The sequence below is a fragment of the Camellia sinensis genome, chromosome 13 (assembly GCF_055761805.1).
Source record: "Camellia sinensis isolate YWXY chromosome 13, ASM5576180v1, whole genome shotgun sequence".
NCBI lineage: Eukaryota > Viridiplantae > Streptophyta > Magnoliopsida > Ericales > Theaceae > Camellia > Camellia sinensis.
In genome coordinates this window covers 44,231,482-44,257,632 of record NC_138973.1, presented here as the reverse complement: position 1 = coordinate 44,257,632, position 26,151 = coordinate 44,231,482, and the positions used below count along the sequence as shown (strand labels likewise).

The 26,151-nt window shown below is 33.4% G+C and overlaps 1 protein-coding gene across 1 annotated transcript; it reads left to right on the top strand.

The window, feature by feature from the left end:
- Positions 1 to 6,568: 6,568 nt before the first annotated feature.
- LOC114279142 (transcription factor MYB41) lies at positions 6,569 to 8,907 on the top strand. Its single transcript, XM_028221340.2, has 2 exons — positions 6,569 to 6,941; positions 7,696 to 8,907. Exons 1-2 carry the CDS (start codon positions 6,676 to 6,678, stop codon positions 8,414 to 8,416), a joined length of 987 nt encoding a protein of 328 aa, XP_028077141.2. The 5' UTR covers positions 6,569 to 6,675; the 3' UTR covers positions 8,417 to 8,907.
- The last annotated feature ends 17,244 nt before the right edge of the window (positions 8,908 to 26,151 follow it).

Below are 26,151 nucleotides of genomic sequence, written 5' to 3'. Positions count from 1 at the left end.
GCTATGTGAAATAAGTTTATAAACTTATTTCCCTTATTTGGTTCCATTTATTACAACCAACTTAAATTAAAATTTAAAATTATATAAGTAATTGTACTTCAAAAAGAAATGATTCTTTGTTACATAGCCAATTGATTGAAATCTCATTTCTCTTTGTTCATAGAATGTTTCAATCCTAATAATTTATTAACACTTTCTTTTTTATTATTATTATTATTTTTATTATTTTGTTTTGTTTCCATTTTATTGAGCAAATAGAGCTTTGACATTGTTCTAACTATCTTAAACTGGACTAAACTACCCTGGTATGTGGTGGAGATAGAGGTTTGTCAAATGTTTGGTGTGATTAAATATAAAAAATTTGCCTAGTTTGACCAGTTACTCCCTATACATGTCACATCTCTTTTGTAACCAATGTGGTATTGATTAGTAGTATAAGCTGAATTGTATTAGTTTAAAATATTAGAGAAAGCTTTAGCAATATTCAATTTCTTAATTTTTTTTAAAAAAGAACTTTCTTCCTTAAAAACTTGCTAATAGCCCGTCGTGTTTCCACCATGACTCCAAGATCTAAATAGACTTTTTTTCATGACATCTTATGTGACAGTCTCCCTAACTATCTATTTCATGTCTAGAGGACACAAAATCAAACACAAATTATTAGGAAAAGTTCCAAGATTGCTATCCCAATAAGTTAGCAAACCGTCTACAGTTTTTTGTTGTTTATTAAGGATTCGTTTGAGGTGTGAGTTGACTTTTTAGTTATTTTAGTCTGGGATTAAAAATTCTCATTTGGGATAGACTTTCTAATTTTTTGACTTTTGTGAGAAAAAAAATGAAATGATTATAGTTCGGATGTACATTTTGTCTTATTCGGTTAAAAAGTTTATTTTTGTTTTTCTGTGACTATTTTAGCCAAAAAATTTCATTTTAACTTATGCCAAATGAGGGCTAAAAGCAAGTAAAATCTCAATCTATGCACATGTTTTCTTATCCCATCGCATATTCCTCCCTTTCATCAAGCCTTTTCTTGAATGGTTGGAACTTGGGGGCGGCTGTGAGTGCCTAAAATTATTAGGTAGTCCAACAGTACACATTGCCTAAGTTATATTTTTGACAAATGAGAAATTATAAAACATACTAACCTACCTAGCAGATATTATTGGCTAGTGTTGTCTCACTGGTAAATATTTTTTGCTACATCAATGACTGGGAGCACCAGTTGGATAACGTTGGACTTTGATCCTTCTGCCATTCTTTCTCTACAATGATCTTGCAGTGGTTTTTATCACTACAAGACTTGTCAGCAATAATATAATCAAACTGTCTAAGATTAAAATTAAATCAAAATAATATATACTTATATTTTAACTTGAATCACTAGCTTACCACATCAAGATCATTGTAGAGAAAAAAATGTTAAAAGATCTTAATCTGACAATACCAAATAATACTCTAGAGACAATTAATAATTAATTCTGGGATCCTAGACCTGCTTGTTTCATGTTGGGGTTCTTCTAGCAACGTGAAATATTTTTGTTCTTTCAATTAATTACTTTTCTAACTTGCGTTATTGTATTGCAAGTAACCATCTTGTTAAATGAACGTTGAATGTTGAATGGAAATCAAAAGTAAGAATAGAAAGTAGAGAAAAATGAGGCACCTTTAGGTTGGCATATAATATATACATTCAAAATATATTAAAAATGATTGTGTTGGTTGAGGGAGATGAACCATGCAACTGCTAACATTCAACGAGCAGTTAGAGACTATTGCATTATTTAGGAGAGACACATAAAATCTTAATAACAAAACATTACTGAAAATGTATGTTAGGATTTGAATGAAAAATGAAAACAAAAAAAATGACGTCAATGATGACCATTTTGATGATAGATAAAGGAATAATATATTGGAGGTGAAGAGTTAGAAGCAAGCAAGCAAGCAATCTTATAGCTGAAAAACTAATTATTGTGTAACAACTCCGCAAAGTGAAAAGTCTCTGTAAAAACTCATAAATATATAAGATTTATATGTTGTTAACCAATCATTCTCTATAAATTTGTTTTGAAAATCTCTAATGATAAAGTAATCTTCTACATATAATTGTGCCAAACTCTAATGATAAAGAAATCTTTTATATATAATTATACTAAACAAAAAGTCAGTATCTCTTTATTGATTGGTTAAAAAAAATGGGATTCACTATAACATATAAGACTTTTAAGGACTAAATATTTTGGTCTGTAAAAGTAAAAATTTTGTTACAAAAAGATATTTATAAATCAATTTCTATCGTCATGAGGATAGTCGTTAAAAAATCGTCCCGAAAAGTCATAAAAACAAGGCTTTTAGTGACAAAATTTTGAAAATGTCACTAATAAATAAACTTCTAGGGACAAAATAATTTCGTCTCAAAATAGTTTATTTTTTTAGCCAAAAAAAATTGGTCTCAAAATGGTAATAATTGTCACTAATGTCTAATTTTTATTGCTAAAAATATAGTAACGACACTTTTCGTAACAAAATTATTTCTCTAAAAAATAATTTTGTCCTTAAATTTTGGTCTCTAAAGTCTTAATTTTTTGTAATGATTCACCATTCTAAATGGAGTATTCCACTATTTTAACCAATCAGAGATGAATATATTGTTTATTCTCTTGTTACTATAACATATAAGGGCTTTATCCACTAATTTTTTTTGTCTAAAAAAATAAAAAATTTGTGGCAAAAAAATTGGGAAATCAATTCCTATCTCAGGAGAGTCGTCATTGAAAGATGGCTCGAAAGGTAAAAAAAATATATTTAACGACAAAATTTTAAAAATATCATTAATAAATATACTTTTGAAAGCAAAATAATATGTGCCAAAAAGATTTATTTTTTTATATAAAAATTTTGATCCAAAAAGGATAATAAATTACCTGTCTAACTTTGTTACTAAAAATATAAACCTTTTGACAATTAAAATATTTTATTCTTAAAAATGATTTCGCCTCCCCCACCCACCACCACAACTATCCCATTATCACTAAAATAATCACTTCACATTAATTTTAAGGTGGTAACCAAATATAAGAAAATAATGGGATTCACCGCTCTAAACAGTGCCCATCTAACCAATCAGTGTGGAGAGTATTGCTCACTCATCTATCCTATATACCGGGAAAAAAAATATGCATGAAAATCTATCCTATATTTTTTTTTTTTTTTTTTTGAAACTGAGGTAGAAAAATCTATCCTATATACTGGATCATTACAAAGTCATGAAAATGTCAAAGTATGCATCAAATCATAACTTCTTTTTTTTTTTTTTTTGGTTATATCCTTAAAAAAATTAGGGCAAATTATATATACCTCTCTCGAGGTTTAGCTAAATTACAGATACCCCTGAGATTTCAAAAATTACAGATATCTCCCTGAGGTTTATATTTTCATAACAAATTGCCCTCTAAGGTTTATATTTTCATAACAATTTGCCCCTAATTTGTTATAAAAATAGTACCTTCAGGGGGTATCTGTAATTTCTCAAATCTCAGGGGGATATCTGTAATTTTGCTAAACCTCAAGGGGTATATATAATTTGCCCAAAAAATTATTAATGAAAAAATCAAGCAAGCAACTAGAAGATGAAAAAAGCAATGATGAAAAAAATTGCATCATAACTAGAAGACGATATCCCAGCTAAATTGGGACATAGCGACTAGCAAAATCATATACATCATCGATTTGGATGAAAATATTGAAGTATTTGGATGTAAATATTGAAGTGCTTAGCAATATGATATGATCCAAGCTAGAGAAATACTCTATATTAGAACCTTCTAGAGAGTCATTAAAACTTGTTCAAATTAACTATACATCAAAGAATACAGTGATGCTCGTCTAAAATTAGAAGCCAAACATAAGACTATCCTAATCCAATTTGGCAAAAATAATTCTAAGTCAGTCCTACCTCCCATGTGAGAATATTGTATTTGATTATGTGATTGGATTTTGTGCATGTAGATTGATTTGGAAAATAGAAGTTCCTCGTGTCATGCATCATGGCCATGATTGGGCTCCTTCATAGGTGCTAACCTAGTTAGGATTTATTCTTGAGCTATGATGTAATCCAGGCCTTATTATGTAATATTTCATTATCAATAAAATCTTCTTTTTGTTGATCACAAAATTAAAAAAAAATGTCATGCATCATCGGTTAACATTTTAAACTAAATTATACTAATAGAAACTGATTCACCTCTGTTTGATTAGAAAGAAATAAATGTTAGAAAATGAAAATGATAGATAGTGAAGTAAAAGAAAAGAAAAGGAAAAAATAAAATCATTTTTCTTGTTTAAATTTGATTAGGATAAAATTTTTGTAAGAAAGTAGAATTCTAATTATAACTAACTACTTTTATAATATATTTTAACTTTCTTATATTTTTTTGGGTGTTTTTTTGCAAAAAACTATAAACTTAGTTATTTTTCTTGTAACTTCAACTATTTTCATGCTAATCAAACTCAATTTTTCTTTTTCTTTTTCTTTTTTTCACTTTCTACTATTTTCATTTTAACCAAACTCAGTCACTTTTTGATCATCAACCAAACTGAGCCTATGGTAACACCAATAGCGAAGTCAAAGTTTTTAAGTTGAAACGATCAAAAAAAAAAAATAAAAAAAAAAATAACTTGAAAAATAGAGTTGAAATTTTAGTACAATGTATTAAAATTCAATTGAGATGTAGGATGACTAAAAATCAATATGATTCTCAAGTTATATATTAAAGTTATTTTTAAATTAAATAAGCATTTCAAAATTTTAAAATTAAATATAAAAATATAATTTTTTTTTTCTTAAAATTGAGGAGGAGAAAAAGTGCCCCTCTAGCCCTGAAGTGCCTCCCCCAGTGGGTAGCACCTCCAAAAATTCTCAAATATTTGAAAAAAGAAATAATAATAATCAAAGGAACATCGTAAGGATGAGCCTTGACATATAAAAGGTAATACTAATGCTGGGGTGATTAAATTTGAATATTAACGAGTGGATTTAGTCTTATGTGTTTATAATGAGAGGGTATTTTGTGTAGTCAAATTAGATCAAGCTAAGTTGGAGTGGCAGTCAAAGATATTTGACCGAACTAGTAAATGTCCATATTTCTAGAGCTAACTACTTCCTAGTGGCGGTCAAAGATATTTGACCGGAACTAGTAAATGTCCATATTTCTAGAGCTAACTACTTCCTAGTGGCGGTCAAAGATATTTGACCGAACTAGTAAATGCCTATATTTCTGGACCTAGCTACTTCATAGTGGTGGTCAAAAATGTTTGACCGAACTAGTAAATGTCCATATTTCTGGACCTAACTACTTCCTAGTGGCGGTTAACGCCATGGCTGAGCTACCAAGCAAGGTAGTCAAGCAGAGAGAAGAGTCGCGCAATGTCAGCTTAGTTGTGCGCTGTGCAAACATTGCACGACACTGCGTATTGCACGGCTAAGCCATTGGCGAATAGAGCAAAAGTAGTCCGCTTGCACAACGGAAAGCTCAGCAAAGACTTGTGTCATCTCACTTGGCTTACAGTAAGAAGGGTGTTAAAAGATAAGCTTTATCTTTTGGGAATGTGATTCCTAGGAAGAGTCTACATAAGAGAGTTAGAGTCCTATTAGGATTGTGCCATGTGAAATCTACAAAAACTCAAACCAAACTCTAATCTCAGGTATTGCAATTCATATTCCCGAATTCACAAGGTTTTAGTGTCTTTGTCAACTTGCTGACTTAGATATCAGAACAGTTTCCAGCACACACCTGTCGGTTAGCTCACGTTTATGTTTTTAGGTGATTAAACGACGACGTTTGGAGAAATGCAAACTTGATCAATATGATTATACGAGAAGAATTATTTCGTGCTCATATATGTATTGATATAAAAAAAAAATACAAAATGTGGAGTTTATTAAATATATGTACATTAGTGACACATAACATGATATAGAACTTTTAGTACTTAAATTTGTTTACCATAATATTTTTAGGTTTTTTTTTGTTGTTGAGTTTTTAATGCAAATTTAAAATTGATATGGTTTGTATCACATCAAATCAATTTGATCCACATTTTAACTTATGCGTTGAATTTTTTTAATTTTTTTTTTCAATACATTAAATAGTTGTCATTGAAATGATTATGTTTGAATTTTTTTGTTTTTGTCAATGATCTTTCATTCCGAAATCTCCCACCTCGGTTATCTTCTCCTAAAACACTCATGGCATTGAATCAAGTAATAATTACACGACACAAAAGGCATAGTAGATAATCCAACGGCTACAAACATTTTAAGATAGATGATTAGAAATATTTCAAAACAGAGAATCTGAATACTACGTTTTTCACACGTTAAAACTCAGCTCTAATTTTCTTTCATCAAATCATGAATGACATTAGCATTACCTAACCCCCTCCAATGCTTTAATCAATTTCCCAGTTTTCTCCCTTTTGTTGGAAAAAAAGCCAAATGGTTGATGGAGACTTCTCCGTGGATAAAATATTGCCAACACAACACAAATTATATTTGACTTTTACCCTTCGAATTACGTCCTCCATGCACTTTATATATACCCACCCATATCTATATCCAACAATCTCCAATGCTATATTCGCACCATTTTCTCTCCCATTTTCTCTCTCTCCCTGATGGATATGTCTGCGAGTCACGATGAGAGTGTTGTTGTGAAGAAGGGGCCTTGGACGCCGGAAGAAGATGAGAAACTGAGTGATTTTATTCAGAAGCATGGACATGGAAGTTGGAGAGCACTGCCGAAGCGAGCTGGCTTGAACAGGTGTGGAAAGAGTTGCAGACTCAGGTGGATTAACTATCTGAGGCCTGATATTAAGAGAGGGAAGTTTTCTGAAGAAGAAGAGAGGATCATCATCGATCTCCACTCGGTTCTTGGAAACAAGTATGTAAACCATCATGTATTCATAAAAAGGAAATAAAAAATGTTATGCATGCATGGTTTTTTAATTTTATTTCTTTTATCATTATACATAAAGACCTGGGTTCTAAGTGTACTTATTAATGTGCCGCTTGTTATTTTTGTGTCTAATAATGATAAGAAAATTAAGTAAAAAATTTATTTACATATATTATTACTCTAAATTTATTTGGAGTTATATAATTACAGTGGAACTCTTACCCTTTTATTAAAATTGTACCTTCAAATGTGACAGTCCTAGGATTAGTGATTTTTTCGCTGATAAAAAAAAAAATATATATATATATATATATATATAACAGTTTCGGGATTAATCGAGGTGCATATAAACTAATCTAGACACCCGGTCATTCTAACAAAAAAATGTGACAGTCAATTTTTACACTTAAATCAAATTACAATGTTATTCTTCTGTTATTTTTTTTATTTTTTATTTTTTATTCAGTCCTTTGGACCCTTCTGCTCATTTACTCTTAAATTTGGAAGTAATTAACTCATTTACCTTCTGTTCATTTACTTACATTTGAAAAATAATTAACTCATTTAGTTATTACTGCTTGTCATATGTACTAGATCAACGTCATAATAATATTACATCCAAATTTTGTATCAAAAAATAAAATAATAAATAAACCTCCAAATTTCTAAATTAAGAACATAAACTGCATTGCATCCAAAAAAACTTCGAATTTCCAAACTAAGAACATGTACTTTGCAGGTGGTCAAGGATTGCAGCCCATCTCCCCGGACGAACTGACAACGAAATCAAGAATTACTGGAACACCCATATGAGGAAGAAGCTCCTCCAAAGGGGTATTGATCCCAAAACCCACAAGCCAATACCAGACCTCAATTTACTTGGTAACCTCTCTCAGTTGCTATCTGCCTCACCAAACTTTGGCATCAATTCCGTGAACCCTTGGGACAACATTGCCTTTAGGTCAGAAGTTGATGCCACTCATCAACTAGCCAAACTCCAACTTCTCCAAACCCTAATGCAAGTCATAAATCCAACTCCATTTCCAAATATATCAGGAAATTGTCTTTTGACACCCAATACTGCTCAATTTGAGAGAGGACTTGCTGGTGCAAACCCACAAGAGACATTTGATTTTCCCAACTTGGGTTTGAATTTAAACCCTCAAATATTCAACAACTTCACAGATGTTCCTAGTTCAATGACATCATTTGAAGGTGGGTATCAACCAGAAGTTGTTAATGCCAATTGTAACAGCATGGGCAGTGAGTATCATACCCAAACAAATCAAAATACACTTCCTGCTTTAGTTGAGAGTTCTTGTAATGTCAACCAAGTGGAAAGCAAGATCAATCTGTCCTGCCCTTCTTCCTCTCTTTCATCTGCCTCCAATATCTTTGAGGCTTTGGAGAAGTTCTTGGGTGATGAAGCCAGTGGCCCTTGGAAAGATATGCTCCAATAAGTATTTATCACCATATCATTTTAAAAAACAGTATCAGAATACGTGTCGAAAGGGTTGATGTCAAACAGTATCGGTCAATATACTAGTGAATATCGGTGTGAAAGTCTAAAGGCTGATATTTAAAACCATGTTTCTCACCTTCAACCTTGGGATCACTTTGTTACAATTCTATGTGTGAGTTTGCAGATAATTATAATACATATAGATGTACATGTATGTATATAATATACAAAGAGTGAGAAGAGAGAGTAAAGATCATATTCTTGGGGTGTCAATAAAAAAAAATTTCAACCATTTTCATTAGCATTTGTGGTGGTGTGAGTTTGAATTACAGAAAATCCGTATAGATATATCTTATCCTCTTCAAATCATGCTTTAATCGGAGACTCATGCATTGTGATTATGATCAAAATACATTTGTGTAAAGATACCTCAAGATCAAAGTTTCTTGTAAAACTTTTATTACAGTTATAGACGTGTTCATTACTTCATTTTACGTGTTTTGTTTGATATTCTATATTGTAAACTATGCTTGATTTATTTTTTATTCTAGTACGAAGCTTCTTCTATAATACAAGCAAATTTCTTATCTAAACCATTAATAAAGTGGCAAGGTAAAAGAAAATAAGACATGAACAAAAGTGGTTAATTATGTGCAAATATACGACAACAGTTGTTCATCCACTGACAGACGCAAAGGAACATGGATAAGGATAGTTGAAAAACAAAGTAAAATAGTTAGTTGTAAATTGAAAATGAGTTAGTTATGAGGAGCTTCAAACAAGAAAAGATGACATGTATTTTTATTAAAAAAAATTTGGGCAAATTACAATATTAGTTTCTGTAATTTAATTCTTGTCCCTATAATTTCAATTGAATTGATTTTAACCCTAATTTTTTTTTATCTCAAATTAATCCAATTGATTTCAATTGTTAACATTTTCTTATGACAACTGCAGACATAAAAGGCATGTGTCATGCTTTTAGAAGCAAAATTATAAATTTAATCAATTTTGTGATCTAATAACCTTAATCAATTCAGTAAAAAATTTCTATCAAAAACACTAACGACGTTATCAATTGGACTAAATTGACACAAAATCTAAAATTAAGAGCCAAAATTAAGTCAATTGAAATTATAAGGATTTAAATGACACATGTAACAAAATATATGGATTATCAGTGTAATTTGACCAAATATTTAGTAGTGTTTTGGCATATAGGTAAAAATAATTTTCTATTTTTTATCTTTTAGTGATTGTTTTTAAACTTATGTCAAAATATTTTACTTTTCGGGTCTGTCTTATATAGACGAATCTACAAATATATATATATATATATATATATATATATATATATATATATAAATGGATTAATTACTAATAAGTCCTACTTTTGAGACTTTTTGTTTGAAAACATGCTATTTTAGTAACTTTTTGACTTTTTGTGAAATGATCTACAGAAACATAGAGAAAGTGATATGAGAACTTATAATGACTCTTTTGCTAAAATATATAATTGACAAAAGTCCTATTGATAAATTTATGAATAAATTTATAGTGATAAATTTATTAGTCATGACATATAAGTAAATAAGTCTAATTAACAGGACTATTGATAAGTGTCCCTTAAAAATAAAAAAATATATAAAAAAAAATGTTTACTAAAGACAACAAAGACAGAGACAAAAAAAATCATTTATTTTTTATCCTTTCTCAACTCCTTTTATAATTTTTTTTTTTTAAATTTTCCATTCCGTCTAGTCAAGCAAATCTAAAAATGTAATTTTTTTAGATACATTTTAAAAAAATACTGAAGTAAAAAAATCAATCAAAGCAAATCCCTAACACCCACTTAATTCATCGCGTAAATTTTTAATTTATTTCCAAAATTCATGGAAAACGTTTGGCAGTCATGTTGTTCTAGCATGATTACTAATAATAACCACACTTTTGTATTGCTAAACATATTTTATTTTGTTAAATGTTACAATTTTAAGATTTAAAATATTTTTACTTCCAATATTAGTTCACTGCAACAAATCAAAGATTAAGGGCACAAAACTTAGGAGGAATTATAGGAGAATTTATAAATCAGTGGTACTATTTTAAAATAATTACAGATTCATTAAAAAAATTGCGACTTTAATCATTAAGTTTATCATAAATCTACAATTATTTTTCAAAACTAATAGTGATTTGTTACTTCCCCTAAATTATACATTACTCTCCCTCAATTATAGGTCATTGTCACTTTAATCTCTCAACCAAAAATTGCTACATTTTGTCTTCCTTTTCTTCATATTTGTTTCAACCTCACTTATGATAACATTATATTATGAAAGATGATAGAAAAGTAACATGTGAGAACGACATGTTAATTTTATGGTTAAATTACTCATTTTTAAATTTTTTTATATAAAGGTGCAACACAGGCAAATTCGGTCAGGTTGAAGATTGTCTAAGCCCAGCCCAGCCCAAGTTGTAATGAGACCTGCTCAGGCCCAAATTGTAATCCGAGCTTGCTTGCCCAAGCCAGACCCGAGTTAAACCTGAATTGCCCGAGTTACTCAAATTACCCGAATTGTAAATGAATTTCAGCTTTTTTTTTTTTTTGGCGCTACGTTATTAAATTATTAAAATGTGACTCTATTTACATTTTTTTTTTATATAGAAGATCATTAATACTATAAAAATAAATAATTTATATAATATAAGAGAGATACCGCTACAGTAGTATTTAGAAGTTAGGAATGAAAAAAAAAAAGTAAAAGATTTTATGTTATTTATATATATAATATATATTCAATATGATTTAATAATCTAAATTATTTTAGTATCATGTAATAGCTAATAATTTATATGTATATTTAGTATATATATATATATATATATAGATATGTGTGTATATGTATAATTCGGGTTTCGGGTTACTCGGGTTGTTTGAAATCTTTGCCCAAGCGTGTCCAAATTTAATTTGGGCTTCTGAATTTTTACTCAAGCCCGTACCGAATTTGAAAATATCTTGTCCAAATTCTAAAAAAAATCAGGTTAAGTTCGAGTTGCTCAAGTTGAACTAGGGGTGCACTCGGGCGAGCTCAACCCAAGCAACCCGAGCCCAGCCCGAATTTTTTTAAGGCTTGGACAAAATATTTTCAAATTCTGTACGGGCTTGAGTAAAAATTTAGAAATCCGAATTAAATTTGGACGGGCTTGGACAAAGATGTTAAACAACCCGAGCACCCTGAAACCCGAATTATACATATATAGATATATAAAAATATTAAATATAAATATAAATTATTAGTCATTACATGATATTAAAGTAATTTATATTATTAAATCATATTGAATATATATATTATATATATATACAAATAACATAAAATCTTACTTTTTTTCTTTTTATTTTCACCCATAAATTGTAAGGACTACTATAGTGGCATCTCTCTTACATTATATAAATTATTTGTTTTGATGGTATTAATGATTTTCTATAATGAAAAAATAATTTAAAAAAAAAAACTGAAATTCATTTACAATTTGGGCAACTCGGGCAACTCGAGTTTAGCTCGGGTCGGGCTTGGGCAGACAACCTCGAGTTACAATTCGGGCTTGGGCGGGCTTGGGCAAGTCTCAGTACAACTTAGGCTGGGCTTGGACAACCTCCCAACCCGACCGAACCCGCCCGAGTTGCACCCCTAGGTTGAATCCACAAAAGTTCCACCCCCATATCTATATATATATATATATATTCTCCTTTTTGCTATGTTCTCAGCCTTAGCAAAGACATCTTCCCAACCTCATCGCCCTACCATACCCCTTACCTAGCCTCGTTGCCCCATCGCTACCCCCTCCCAGCTTTTCTCTCTTCCTAGTTGACCCCAAGGTTCTAAATATCGGCCGGTACGTTCCGTACCGGCCGATTCGTACCGGAAAATAGGAGGGCCGCGTCGGATACTCACCGGTATACCGGTGAGATTGGATTTCACGTCCGTATCGGCCGATTCCCGACACGTATCAGCCCGAATCCGATACATACGACGATACAGTCCGATACACGCCGGTACGGATGAAAATCAGTACCGAAAACCTGCAAGATCTAAGCTTCTTTGGGCTATGGAGTTCACTTGATCTTCAAGCTTCTTCAAAGACGGTTTGTGTCCTTGAGTTGCAAGTTATAATTTGTGTTTATGCTCTGTTTTTGGTAAGTTGTTGATGCTCTGTTTTTTGGAACCATTGCTGTTGCTGTGGGTTTGGTCTCACCAAAAATCAGAAATATAGAGAGAGAGAGAAGGCAAAGAGATAGAGAAGTTCATGTATGGCTCCAAAGAAGAATTTCGGGGTGAGAGAGAGTGGAGGCCGAGAGAGTGAGAGAGATAGAGAGAGCCCCCCTGTTTTGTTTTCTCTTTTCTTCTACGCTACACCACTACTGTTTATATTAATATATATATATATATATATATATATATATATATATATATATATATATTTCTACTGAGCAGAAGAAGGGAAAAAAATAAGAAAAATACATCTTCAATCCAATATGTCAAAAGTTGGATTAGTGGAAAGGTTTGTTATTGGTTTTTATTATTTATTTATTTATTTATTTTGGTGCCATGTTTTTGTACTATATTTTTTTGTATTTTTTTTATTTGTGTCTTGTTTTGGTGTAGATGTTTAAGATTTAGAATTTTTTTTTTTAAAGAGGTTTATTCTAATTAGATTTTTATTTTTATTTTAAATATTTTATTGTGACTAAAATAAATACATATCATTTAGTTGAAAATGATATTGCAGATAATTAAAAGTTATAATTGTGACTAAAATAAATACATATCATTTAGATGAAAATGAGTCAAAAGTGCTCCTACATATCAAGATTTTGATTAAAATGTGACAAATTAAGGCTAAAAGAGTAAAAAAAATGCATAAAATTGAGTTTTAGAGGGATTGCTAATGATTTTTAAAATTTCACGGCCGCGACACCCGATTCCCGATACGTACCGGCCGATACTACCGATACCGAGACTCCGCGATCGATACCGTTACGTTACCCGATACCGCGATTTAGAACTATGGTTGACCCCCTCCCCAAACACTAACACCACAAACTCCTCACCAACTCAACTACAAACCATCTTGGATCTCTAGGGTTTTTAAAAGAAGAAGACCACTCCAAATCTAAAATTTCAGATGAAAAAGAAAAAACAAAAAACAAAGGAATTTAGGGTAGAGTTGAAGTGGGTCTAATGAGAGAGAAATGGTGATTGGGATGAAGAGGGGGCTAGAAAGGAAAGGTGGTTGGAGAAGGCGCTGCTAGGATGGAAGGAAGTGTGGGAGGGCAGCGTAATGGGTATAGGAGAGGGTTGGGGGCTGGTGGCAACGTCGATGGTAGATTTGCTGAAGTAGTAGAAGTGGCATTCGACCTGTAGAGACAAAATCGTAAGAATACCATTGTCAAGTTTTTTTTTTTAACAGTGCTACATGCACACAAAATCTTCCCCCCACAAACACCCCCAAATGATGTGGCAAGATTGGCTAGAAGATTTTGAAGAGAAGAGAAAAGAGTGTAGGAGCATAGGTCATTAATTTGTATTTTTTTTTAATCAAAATTCTATTTATAATTTTTTTTTCAATTTTTGATTGAGAAGATTAAGTGATAACCGCCCATAATTACAGGGTAAATTATAATTTCATCTAAAAATTAATGTTTTCTGATAAAGCAAGATGGTCAGTGGAGAATGGGTCAAACTTGTCCGCGTTTTTAACGGGTCTACTGGCGTTCGACTCCTTAATGCGTACCTGCAAAATGTCTGGTGAGGGGATACCAGGATTGAGGTAGTCTCTCCCCGTAGACCCTCCGACGATCAAGTTAGGTGAGGTTAGGGTCAATAGGGAAATAGTGATAAATAGCAGTAAATTAGAGAGAGTAGAAGAAGAAGAGGAAAAGTACCATATATCATCAAACGTACTTTGGAAGCTCTCTAATATCCCTTGCTCATCATTTCTTTGTCTATTTCAAGCTGTCTTGTTGGCCGAAAGCCTATAGCGTAGTTGTCATCGTTCATGGTGATTCTGCATACTCCGACGTGAAGGGTCTTACTGCTTTTAATGTTGTGATGGCCTCATTTAATGGTTGATATGTGAGTGCAATAACTCTACAGAATTTTTGTCTGCTTATATGACTAATTCCCTGTCTGACAAGTGTCTAAATGCTATTAGACTTGGGCCAGCATTAGCTTCTCAGAGCTATTGGGCTCTAACCGTGCGACTACCTGGACGACTTAGGACAAGGAGAGATTGGGTCTACCTGGGCCATGGGCTAGGCCTTCTTGGGCTATGCCCATCATTTTCCACATGAAAAAGACCCTCATTTTTCCTTCATGACAAGTTTCCATTGGAGATGATCTCCAAGAAGGATTTAATGACAATTTTATAAATCATGTCAAAGTCAGACATGTCACCCCTGTTTCCCAACTTGCTTTTGAATTGGATGCATATAGTTTATCACCAAATAATGAATATAAAGACACACAAAAAACCCAAAAAAACCAAAAAAAAAAAAAAAGAAGTGATGGGATAGTTCTAGTATATTTAATAGAGTCGGTTTGTAAAGGTTTTTGTCAACGAGAGTCTGATTATTGGTTTCATTGGTGCCTATTAGGTAAGATTGTTTTCGTCTAATTCAAGCAATTGACTGCCGCAAAATTACATTTAATTATCAACCGCCTCTTTCTTTCTTTTTTGGTCCAAAGGTGAGCCTTTCTCTATGAATGAGATTAGGAAAAAACTTCTATTTATGTAAGAGTAATAAACATGTAAAAAGAAAAATATTAAGAAACCCAACTTGGACAAATTAAGGACAAAAATGCTTGGATGACGTCTCCCAGACTACCAGATGATACCTATTATTTGCAAATAATTATAAGTATCAAAATTTACCATGTAGGAGTGGGCTCAAAAGGTTCTATCTTGAAAAAGTTTTTCATTACAAAAACCTTAAAGACACAACCAACCTCTAAGTTTGTATTGATCATATAATCTTATTTGGTGTATTTTATTGGAGCTATATAAATATATATATTTTTTGAAAAATCTGTGACATAATAGACAATTTCTTCTCATAACTTATAAAGTAAAAAAAAAAAAACTTTAAAAAAATTTAAAAAAAAATTATTAGTTGAAAACTGAGAATGAATGCTTTTATTTTCTAATTTCTATTTATCAATTTTTAACTTTAAAAAAAAAAAAAAAAAAAAAAGCACTAGACAAGTCTTATGGACTTACCAATACATTTGTGGTTGATTTTGGTGGAGAATGGGCTTCATTGGCCTGCAAAACAATGTACCTTGTTAAACATAATGGGTTCATAAAAGAGGGCCTTATCAATAACCTAGCCCAACTGGATAAATAGAAAGATTTGTTACTTCTCAAGTCTATATATAAGTTGATAAAAAATTAAAATAAAATAAGTGCCCATATATGACTGTGAAATGACTTAATCAGGGAGGGGAAATATATATATAGTTTTGGATAAATTATACTGTCCCTTCAAATATTGGTTAATTTTTATTTTGATCCTTAGGCGTTGCATCTCCGGTAGGTGGAGGTGGGGTTGGTTTCCTCGGTCTTCGACGATCGAGGACGTCGCGGCCATGGTGGAATTTGACCACCACAAGGGTAATAGCATGTGCACCATACGCTGACAACAAAAGTGACCAACCTTTTTGATGTGAGGCCTTCCTCTTGGCATTGCATTCCTTGGTTGAATTGCATCTACCCAGATTTTTAGAGCATTGTTGAGCAGCTTCCACAATCGGTATCATTGTTGTCACTGCATCAGATCAGATCATATCATATATCACCATTTACTGTGCTGAACAATATCAACTGGTAACAAAATAGATAATTAAACTTTGTGTAATAAACATTGTTATCTGTAGTAGTTGAAAGCTACCAACAGTGAAAATGAAATGTTTGATTGAGTTTTTATTTTCTGTTTTTATTTTTTGGGGAAATACAGAAGCATGTCTGGCAAAAAAATATCCTAAAAATCCACATTATAAGAAACACCAAAATTTTGTAAACTAAATCTTCCAACACTGTCTTTGCAAAAAAATGAAAATGACAGCGGTTCTCAACATTTTCATTGTTTTTGTTTCTGAAAAGGCAGGGAAGAAATGAAAATGAAGAAAATGAAAACATAACCAAACATGACAACTAGTGTTTTTCATCTGTTGTTTCATTGTTTTCTTGAGAACCAAGCTGAGGAGAGAAAATTTACCTAATGCAGCAATGAGGACGACAAGCAGAATATAGGAACTTGGGGAAGGTTTAGCCATCTTCCCAACTGAATTAAGCATCCAAAACTTCAATAGAATTCAACTATCCCTGTATATATATATATATATATCCACAATACATGGATGTATGCAAATGCAAATGTCGGGTGCAATTCCTCGTTGCCAATCAAAAATTGATGGAGATATAGATATTGATCATGAGTCGTAGCAATTACTTCACTAAATGGCAACGATTTATTACCAAGTTAAATAACTATCTTTCACTATTAAATGGCAGATATTATAAGATTCTTGAAAGCTTTTCTATATATTCAATTGTATTAATTCAAATATTACAACCAACCTATATAACAATCCTAACCCTAATCTGAAATAGGAAATACAATAGCAATCATAACCCTAATCTGAAATAAGAAATACAATTAATATAATATTTACATTTCCATAATTAACAATATCAATATATTCTCACACAGATGCAAGCTCTCCACCACATAGAGGTCTCCAACTCTACTGCCGATCCCAATCTACTACGTAGACATCCGATCCTACATAAAACAAATAGAAGAAGAAAAGATAACATCAAAACCAAAGACATCAAGCTGACTGATAGATAATAAACTGATAGATAACTGTAGAACATAAAGGACAGATGGAATAGAGACAACAGACATCGCAGACGGTAGGATAGACCTAACAGATGTAACAGACATACTAGACCCATTAGCAGCATTGATAGTAATAGGAAAGAGAGGAGAAGCATAATTTTGAAGTAAGGAGAGATCGGGAGTCATATGATGAAGCTGACTAATCTATGCACGCAAGGAAGCCAAGTTAGGATCAGGAGTTGGAGCAAATGCAGTAGAACTGGTAGGAGCCTGAAAATTACTCGGAGAAAAAAGGCACAACTGGGTCCGAGACTGCTGAGAAGACGAGCTAGACAAGCATCCCTTCTTGGGACAGTGATATTTCCAATGGCCCTTCTGATGGCAAAAGGCACACTCATCCAAAGCCAGAGACACAATAATAACCCAAAAACTGTGGGGTTCAAGTGTAATAACCCAAAATAGAGCAAAATAGCCAAACCAAAAGTTCAAGTTTAATAACCAGAAAATTGAGAGGTCAAATTGTAATAAACCAAAAATCACTTAACACGTTCAATGCTGGGAGAATCAGGAGTCGAGCTAGGCACAGAACAGAGACTGACGAAGAGCTCAATCGACACAGCCAGAGAGAGAACCAAAAGTCGAGGTCGAGCGACAGAGACTTTCGCGTCAAACAGAGGTTCAAGAGAGAGAAAAGCCTTCGTGAACCTGTCGAACCAAAAGAGGCAGAGGTCGAGAGAAATAGACCTTCGCGTCAGAAAGAGAGAGATGGGAGTTGGCGACGGCAAACGAGAGAGAACAACGAGAAGAAAGCAAAGTCGATTTCGACTTTTAGATTCAAGGTCGAAGTTGTGAAGCAAAACATGTGTAAGTTGACGAGTTGCGACTTTGAGCACACTAGAATAAGTCGATCGAACTAGGGTTTCGAACCAAACTCGCGAACCAAACTCGTGAACCAAAGAAAGAGATATTCGCAAAATTCAGAGGCCTTCAAGGGTTTCAAACCAGACTCGCGACTTTTGAGATAGATCGCGAGTTTCAAAGATACAAACAAGAGTCACGATTCAAAGAGGAGCTCTGATATCATGTAAAATTTCTGAAAGATTTTCTGTATATTCAATTGTATTAATTCAAAGATTACAACCAACCTATATAGCAACCTTAACCCTAATCTGAAATAGGAAATACAATAACAATCCTAACCCTAATCTGAAATAGAAAATACAATTAATCTAATATTTATATTTCCATAATTAACAATATTAATATATTCTCACTGATACGCCTGTGTTTTTACTGTTTACAAAGATAGCAAGTTATCATTAGTAGTATTGATAAAGTTGCTGAAACCTTGTTATTCATAGCTGTTTCAACTTCCACCATTTATTACTTTCCATAAAAGAAAATGGAAGATTTGTTTTCGAAGTACTGAAATTTTTTAAAATATTTAAAAAGAAAGGTAGAGAAGCTGGATTGATAACACTTAAATAAATTCTATGCCAATCGTCTCACAAACTAAGGGACTACTCGGTTCTGAAGGAACGAGGCTGAATAGATAACACTGATGCGTCCCTGTACACATCCTCAAATATCTCAATATCCCAAAATTTAGGTTTAGGAAGATCTGCCACTTTAATACGCACTCAGACCCGATACTAATATCCAAATCCATGTAAGAAGGATTACACAAAACCGAAACTAGGGACCAATTTAAACATAGCTTAGTTGAGACCTATTTGTCACCTCGATTAAAATTTTAGCACTGCCAAAAGAAAAGTGCAAACCACTGTCATCAATCAATACCGAAGGACCATTCAAGTAGCAAGAACATGGAGCTTAAGTGACTCAGATGTGTGTTGCAGTTCGATGGTGTGTGCCCAGATATGCAATGTCAGCTAACAAACGTTTAAAATAGTGATTAGTAAACCACAAACGACAGTATCTAAGTTCTGGTTGTCACAGTAAGAGATGCAACAAAGAAATCTGTCTTAGATAGGGAAAAGTTTGTAGGTCTAAATCTGGTGGAGTGGGATTAAGAGAGATTTGGAACAGATGAGATTCATGGAGAATCAAACTCGATTGCTAATCCAAATCAAAACAAAACAAAAAAACACAGATATGTATGAGGCCTACAAATTGCTATTTTAAGGCTAAAGGCATTTGTTTAACACAATCCCGTGTACAAAGAATCAACAAATGAAAAAACCACCACCGTGTTCTACCTAGAATTCCTCGACTGTTTCTGGGCAGTAACAAGAACCTGGTTACCACGTGTAAGAAACCAATAATAAATACTTTTACCTATTGGCCAGCACATCCATGAATATAGATGTCAATGTCATTTAGATGAGCAGGGGCAAACTTGAGGCTTATCATCCAAATAAAAAAGAAAAGGAATGCATCCAAAGACATTTCATGATTCAGAGGAAATTTATTATCATATTCTGCAACTTATAAGACAGTCCCTCAAAACTGTACTTATCGTCATCCTCTGAACTTCTAGAACAGTTTTCTTGACATGGTTATTTATTATGCTCTGTAACTTGTAAGAGTGATTCTCCAAATGGAAATCAAATTCAGTAAAAATGAAAGAAAAAAAAAAATGGCATTCATACAGAATTTGGAAAGTAAAGATATAACAGCAATCATCCATGAGTAGAAGAGAAACCAAGACCACGACCTCCTCTACCACAACCCTAGCCACATCCACTCGATCACCACCCATTGCCCCCACTACTCTCACCCCAAAGCCATAATAAACGTGAACCAAGGCCTGTCTAACCAGCGCTATTGCTGGGGCCTACAATCAACCTAACCTTTCACAGAAAGTAACACCCACAAATATTCTACATCCTGTACAACTGTCATCACAGTAATTAAAGCCCACCATTCTGGATTTCATTCCCAATTGACCATCCATCCCTTACCAGGACAGTACAGGCCATTTGACTATGCCTTGTCAACACTATGATCTCCGGATCACCTCCAACTGACCCATCACCTCTACTCTCACCTCCACCTTGATTATGAGAACCAAATCCCCATCAGAGGGTAGAGACTTTTATCATATTGAGAGAATCTGAGACAAGGAGAGCATCTATTAGATTATATATTTACTGGCCCAGATACTCGGTTATCAAAATATATATATATATATATATATATCGATTGGGAGCTTCCTTCTTTGCCTTCTCTCTGTATTCTTTCCTTCCACTATGTTACCAGGACTCCCTAAGTTCCATTTCCCTTCTCTATAGGAATACACACTGAAGATATCTATACTAAAGGTGAGAAAGCAATGGCTACAGAAACCAAAATAGAAATTCCTTTCCCATCCAGATAGACATTGTACCCCGGCAGAATCCTCATTATAAACACAACTGTAAAAGAAAAGTTTTTACACCATTGTTTGTTTTTATCCCTTACAGCACCAAACCCTGTTGTATTCAAAGAATAAATTACCAATAATAGATAAGTTTGAAATTACCATCTTTAATTTCTCATCTACATATAGAAATAACGCACTCCAAAACCAATTATTGGACTTTTGCTTTTGGACATCAATAACGCACTCCAAGTTTACCAATAATTGCATAAATTGAAGTCAAGCCCCTTCGCATTTATTTTGTCGATATTCAGTCAATAATCTGCATCAAAACATAAACAGCAGAATGCTGCACAATGAAAAGCAAGCCATAAGGCATGTCTGAAAGAAGCCCCAATAGAAACAACCTTACCATCAGGCTCTGGATGATCTTAAAAGCTTCACAAAATCGGGCCTAACCAAATAAAGCTTATCTGACAAAGTTCTGAGCCATCTGTAAAGACAGAAAAAGATCAAACAAACAATCACCAGGAACCAACTAAATCATCAACGCTCCAATCCAATCCTGCACTCTGAATAAGTCAAATGCTTTCTCCATTATGATTCTGCACCAAGTTCCCAACAAGGAAAAAAATCCCAGAAAAATGGTGCTACAGACACAAAGAAACAAATCATATCCTATAATGTCAATGCAGAAACTTACACAGAACCAAGTCATCAACGGTCCAATCCTGCATCTGAACAGATCAAATGCTTTCTCCATTATGATTATGGGCACCAAGTTCCCATCAAGGAAAAATGTCCATGCAGTGTTGGAAAGCGAGGTTTACGATGATACATGAGCTATTCCCAACACCTCCACATTGCAAGTGCACACTCGTGGGGAAATGACAATTGAATCCTAGAGGGTAGGTTTACGTGACCAGGTGCAACAGGTTAAATGCATCCTACCGTCCAAGATTCAGATGTTGCTTCTCCACAAGTGTGTGCACTCGCAATATGGAGGTGTCAGGAACAACTCATTTAATTGCTGGCATATGTGATTTGCTTGTATGTATAATAATAGAATCTACATCTTTCAAACATTTAAAAGCATATATATAATATGAATTAATGTTCACAATTGAATGGCCTTTAAACTAATTTAAACAATGTAACCGAAACTTAATATAATATTTATATCCAACTTCCTGATATGTAACATATTATATTAATGATAAAAATAACACATTAAATTTCTCTTATACCCCAAACAGTTAATAAAGTCATAAATCAGATTGAAAATAATATTTTGTTAAAACTAAATCAATTTGGTATTTTGAAATTCAAAAATATCAGCATGCCCAATAAATAAAAGGAACAAATCATCTCCTATGATGTCAGTCCATAACTTGGACAGAACCAACTCACCAATAGTCCAATCTTGGATGGCTGCATCTGAATAGGCCATCCTGATTCTGCAACAAGTTCCCAAAGTTCCCAACAATGACACAAAGGTGGCGTTACTAACACTCAAACAAACAAATCATCAACCATAATGGCAATGCATGAACTTGCCATAACATTATAGGTGTTTGGTACTTGCAATGTATTTCCTTCTAACTGTTAGTTAAACTTCGACAGAATCATCAACCCATGCACCCCGCTTTGAACTTTCCTATTGCAGTCCACATAAACAAACTGAAGCTCTGAGCAAGAAATATGGCATTAGAACACTTCAAAATCATGCAGACAATTATAACTCCAATCTGTATAATACACAAAGCTCGTACAAATTGCCCCCTTATGGAGGGGGTGGAAGTGTTGCATTTTTTATTGTTGAGGGGATCAAAATGTACAGGTTCATAAATGAGAAGGGCAAGTTGATATTCGCAAATAGTTGAGGAGTCTTGGTATAATTAACTCTAATGTATTTCCTCATTTTGGATTTTAACAACAATTACAAAAATAAATAAAATGTAATACTGTAACCAAAAAACATATATATATATAAAATAAAATAAAAAACAAAAAACTGAGGCAAAGATATTAACCACTGAGCCTCCGTTTGGGAAGTGGGTTGGCTTTTTGGATTTTTGGCTATTTTAGCCTGGGCTAAAAAGTTTGGTTTGAGAAGGGCTTTTTACTTTTTTGGTTTTTTTTGTGAGAGAAGAGTGTAATGAGTATGGGTTGGATGTAATGTTTTGTTTGTTGTGGCTAAAATAGTCTATTTTGTCTTTTGTGGCTATTTTAGCCACAAATCAACTTGCCAAACAACGAAGTAGTTTCTATGTGCTATCTAGAAGAAAATGTGAGCAGTCCGCTTCAACGCAGAAACCAAGAGAAGGATTGCTTACAAGGACAAGTTCCACTAATCTAAGTCTTTCAGCCAATGACCCAACAAGATGGTGTTTGATTCAGATCCTCAGACAAATGGGGTTCTCCTTTTCATCCTTCCTGATGTACAACAAGAAACCCCCATCATCCTGATTGCCAATAACAGCCTCACTTATTTCTCATGACCAATCAGCAGCCAGAAATCAATACATTTGAAGCTTTCTTGTTAAAACAATCTCACGTGGTAGCGTTTTTTTCCTGAGTTTTTTTTCTTACCGTTGACAGCATTGTTCATATGATGGCTTCATTGCATAAATGGGTAGTAATTAATTCCAATAACAACATACCTATTGCAATTCTAGTATCAGTAGGGACATTCAAAGTCGAAAGATGCAATTTTGATTGGCCATTGCAACCCATGAGCAATATCATTGATGAAACTCCATGGGAGCATCTCCATATCTTCCAAATTCATCAACTTGTAATAATTATCATTACTCTTGAACCAGCTGCAAACCCAACGAAAATAACAATGAACCTTGAAACTACCCGATTTCTCTTTCATTTCCTCTTAGCAACAACTTCCTCCTCCTCACACGTTACATACTCTTTGACTGCATGCATACACTTTAAAGATCACCCTTGGCTCAACAACTAAGCCCTACCGTCACCACTAACAGCATCCCAGTGACAACAAACCTATCTTCCCCTCACTTCTCTAGATGCATTGCATCTCCATGCCTTCAAATCACAATTTGCTTGAGAACCTTGAACCAAATTTACTTAATTTAACCTCAAACAAGCCCCTATTTCATAAAATATACAACCCAACACAAGTCCATATACCTAATCCACTCTACTTCACTCCTTCATATTAACATTTCAAATCACTAAGATGTGTGTGCCACACAAACAAGAAAGAAAAAGGCAAAGGAATTAAAACAGTTTTCGTTCAGTTTTTGGCTTTTGGTTGTCACAAAAAACAACTACAAACATTTTGCCTGCAAGAAATAAATCCTTTGAATTGTTTACTATTATAATTTTTTACACTTCTGCACGTAGAAAAGTTTGCTGCCCAGACAACCACTTCTCAAGAACAACTTTCCTGTTTCTGAGCAACCAAATGGAGCCTAACCAGTTGCCATCCAAAATTCAGCGAGGTCTCCTGATTTTAATGTTCTCTATATAGAAACTATATGTGATATGTAGAATAGTTATGCTGCATTTGTATGAATGAAGTTGTTGGAAGCAAATAATGATGCACATCATTTGTAGAACCCAAAATATGAGAATTCAAGGGCTAAGGAAAATAAGATTACCAAAAATACCAAACCAAGCTTCCTCTATAAATCTGTGTACGACCATGTATAGCTAGGTATAAAATAACTACATCTACATGAAATTATTCAACCCAAATATTAGAGTGAAAAGGCCTACATAATAATTCACACACATGCCTCACTAGCTTAGGCTTGGTTTGAGGCAAACTTGACCAGAAACTTTGGTTTTTTGCAAGGTACAACAATAGTTATAGTTATATTCACTTGCAGTTTACCATCAGAATGCATCAGGGTAGTATGCAACCCCATAGAATGGGGGAAAGAAATGGATCATATAACATACTTTCTACTTTTCTATGTATTTTTATGGGCTTTAACTAGTTTACCTTTAAATGCATAAAACAAAACTACAAAGGTTGAATTAACATCTTTTTTTTTTCTTTTTTTTTTTTTTTGTAATCTACACATGAAAGAAGATTACATACGAGCCATTCCACATGGGTATGAATGCATATATTGGAATTCGACAAAATACATTTGTCTCCAATTTGACAATAACTAGACAAATTTAAGGACACAAGACAGAAAGGTTCAAACATTTCTACATAGAGAAACCCTAAGACAAAAAAAAAACGCATCTTTCTCACTTTGTCTTCACTATCAGCATTGTCCACACACTGAGATATGTATCCATAAATTGTGACATGCAACAGGGTACAAAAGATGAAAGGAAAGAAATCCTAAGAAAACAATGTCTTTCTCACTTTTTCTTTGCTGTCGACACTGTCCTCACCTAGATACTTATCCATAAATTGTGACATGCAACAGAGTACAAAAGATGCAAGGAAAGATATATATATCCATACATTGTATCATGCAAAAGGGTACAAAAGATGCAAGGTTTGTAACGTGCAACAGAGTACAAAACATGCAAGGTATACATTACATAGCGTAAGTAAACCACTAGAAAAACAAACTTAACACGTGGCTGATTTGCAAGCCTCCTAAACTAAGGCCTATCTCAAGGCTGTCCAAGGCAAAATCAGCTGCCAGACTTCAGTTCCATACATAAAGTACAAGAATATCAAAGGAAGTATGAGCAATCACTGATTTTGGTATAATGAAGATAGCAGCTTTCTGATTTTGGTATAAGCTGGTCAAAGATTCCTCCTTTCTGATTTGCATTTCGTTTCCTAATAGTAATCGCGATATATCCATGCAAAGATAAAAACACACTACATAATTTCCGTATATTCTCCAACAAAAAAGTCCCCCAAAAAAATTACATCAACCACTAAAGATTAAAGTTTTGATGAGCAAACTAACAAGAAAACGAAACAACTTCCAATTGTTTGTGGGTGACGTAACATCTAACAAAATATGCATTAAACCATGCAGCCAGGAATAAGCCCATTTCAAGTGCTCAAGTTAAACAAGTGAAGATACAATCATCATTAAAATAAAATGGCAACATGCTTCAAAACCAGTCATCGACAAACCAGAACTCCATTCAGGATTAGTAAACTAACTGCAAACTAGATTAACAAAACAAGACAAAGCACACCATGTCACCGAAAACCCACCAAAAATAAACTAGAATCAGTAAATTCTTTCCAATTCCGACCTTCTGGTCCAGAAAGGGGACAATGCAGAAATGGAAACACTTCAACAGCAAAATTTTACATTTTAACTTCCACAAGACAGGACCAGGTAATAAGGAGTACTTCATGGCCAAACACTTCCCAGTAATCAACTACGTAAATTGAGCAGCACATGAGACTATAAGCAGGTAATGGCCCTGGCCTTTATGGTGCCAGGAAAAATGACCACGGCTCAGCTCTATAGCAAAAATGAACTTAAGTTTAGCAACATTGAAATGCAAAGGAAACAAAATGTAACTATCA

Bases quoted from the DNA above. Each gene is read 5' to 3' on its own strand.
- LOC114279142 (XM_028221340.2), top strand. From the start codon at position 6,676: ATGGATATGTCTGCGAGTCACGATGAGAGTGTTGTTGTGAAGAAGGGG. The intron at 6,942-7,695 runs GTATGTAAACCA...TGTACTTTGCAG, and splicing joins CACTCGGTTCTTGGAAACAA to GTGGTCAAGGATTGCAGCCC.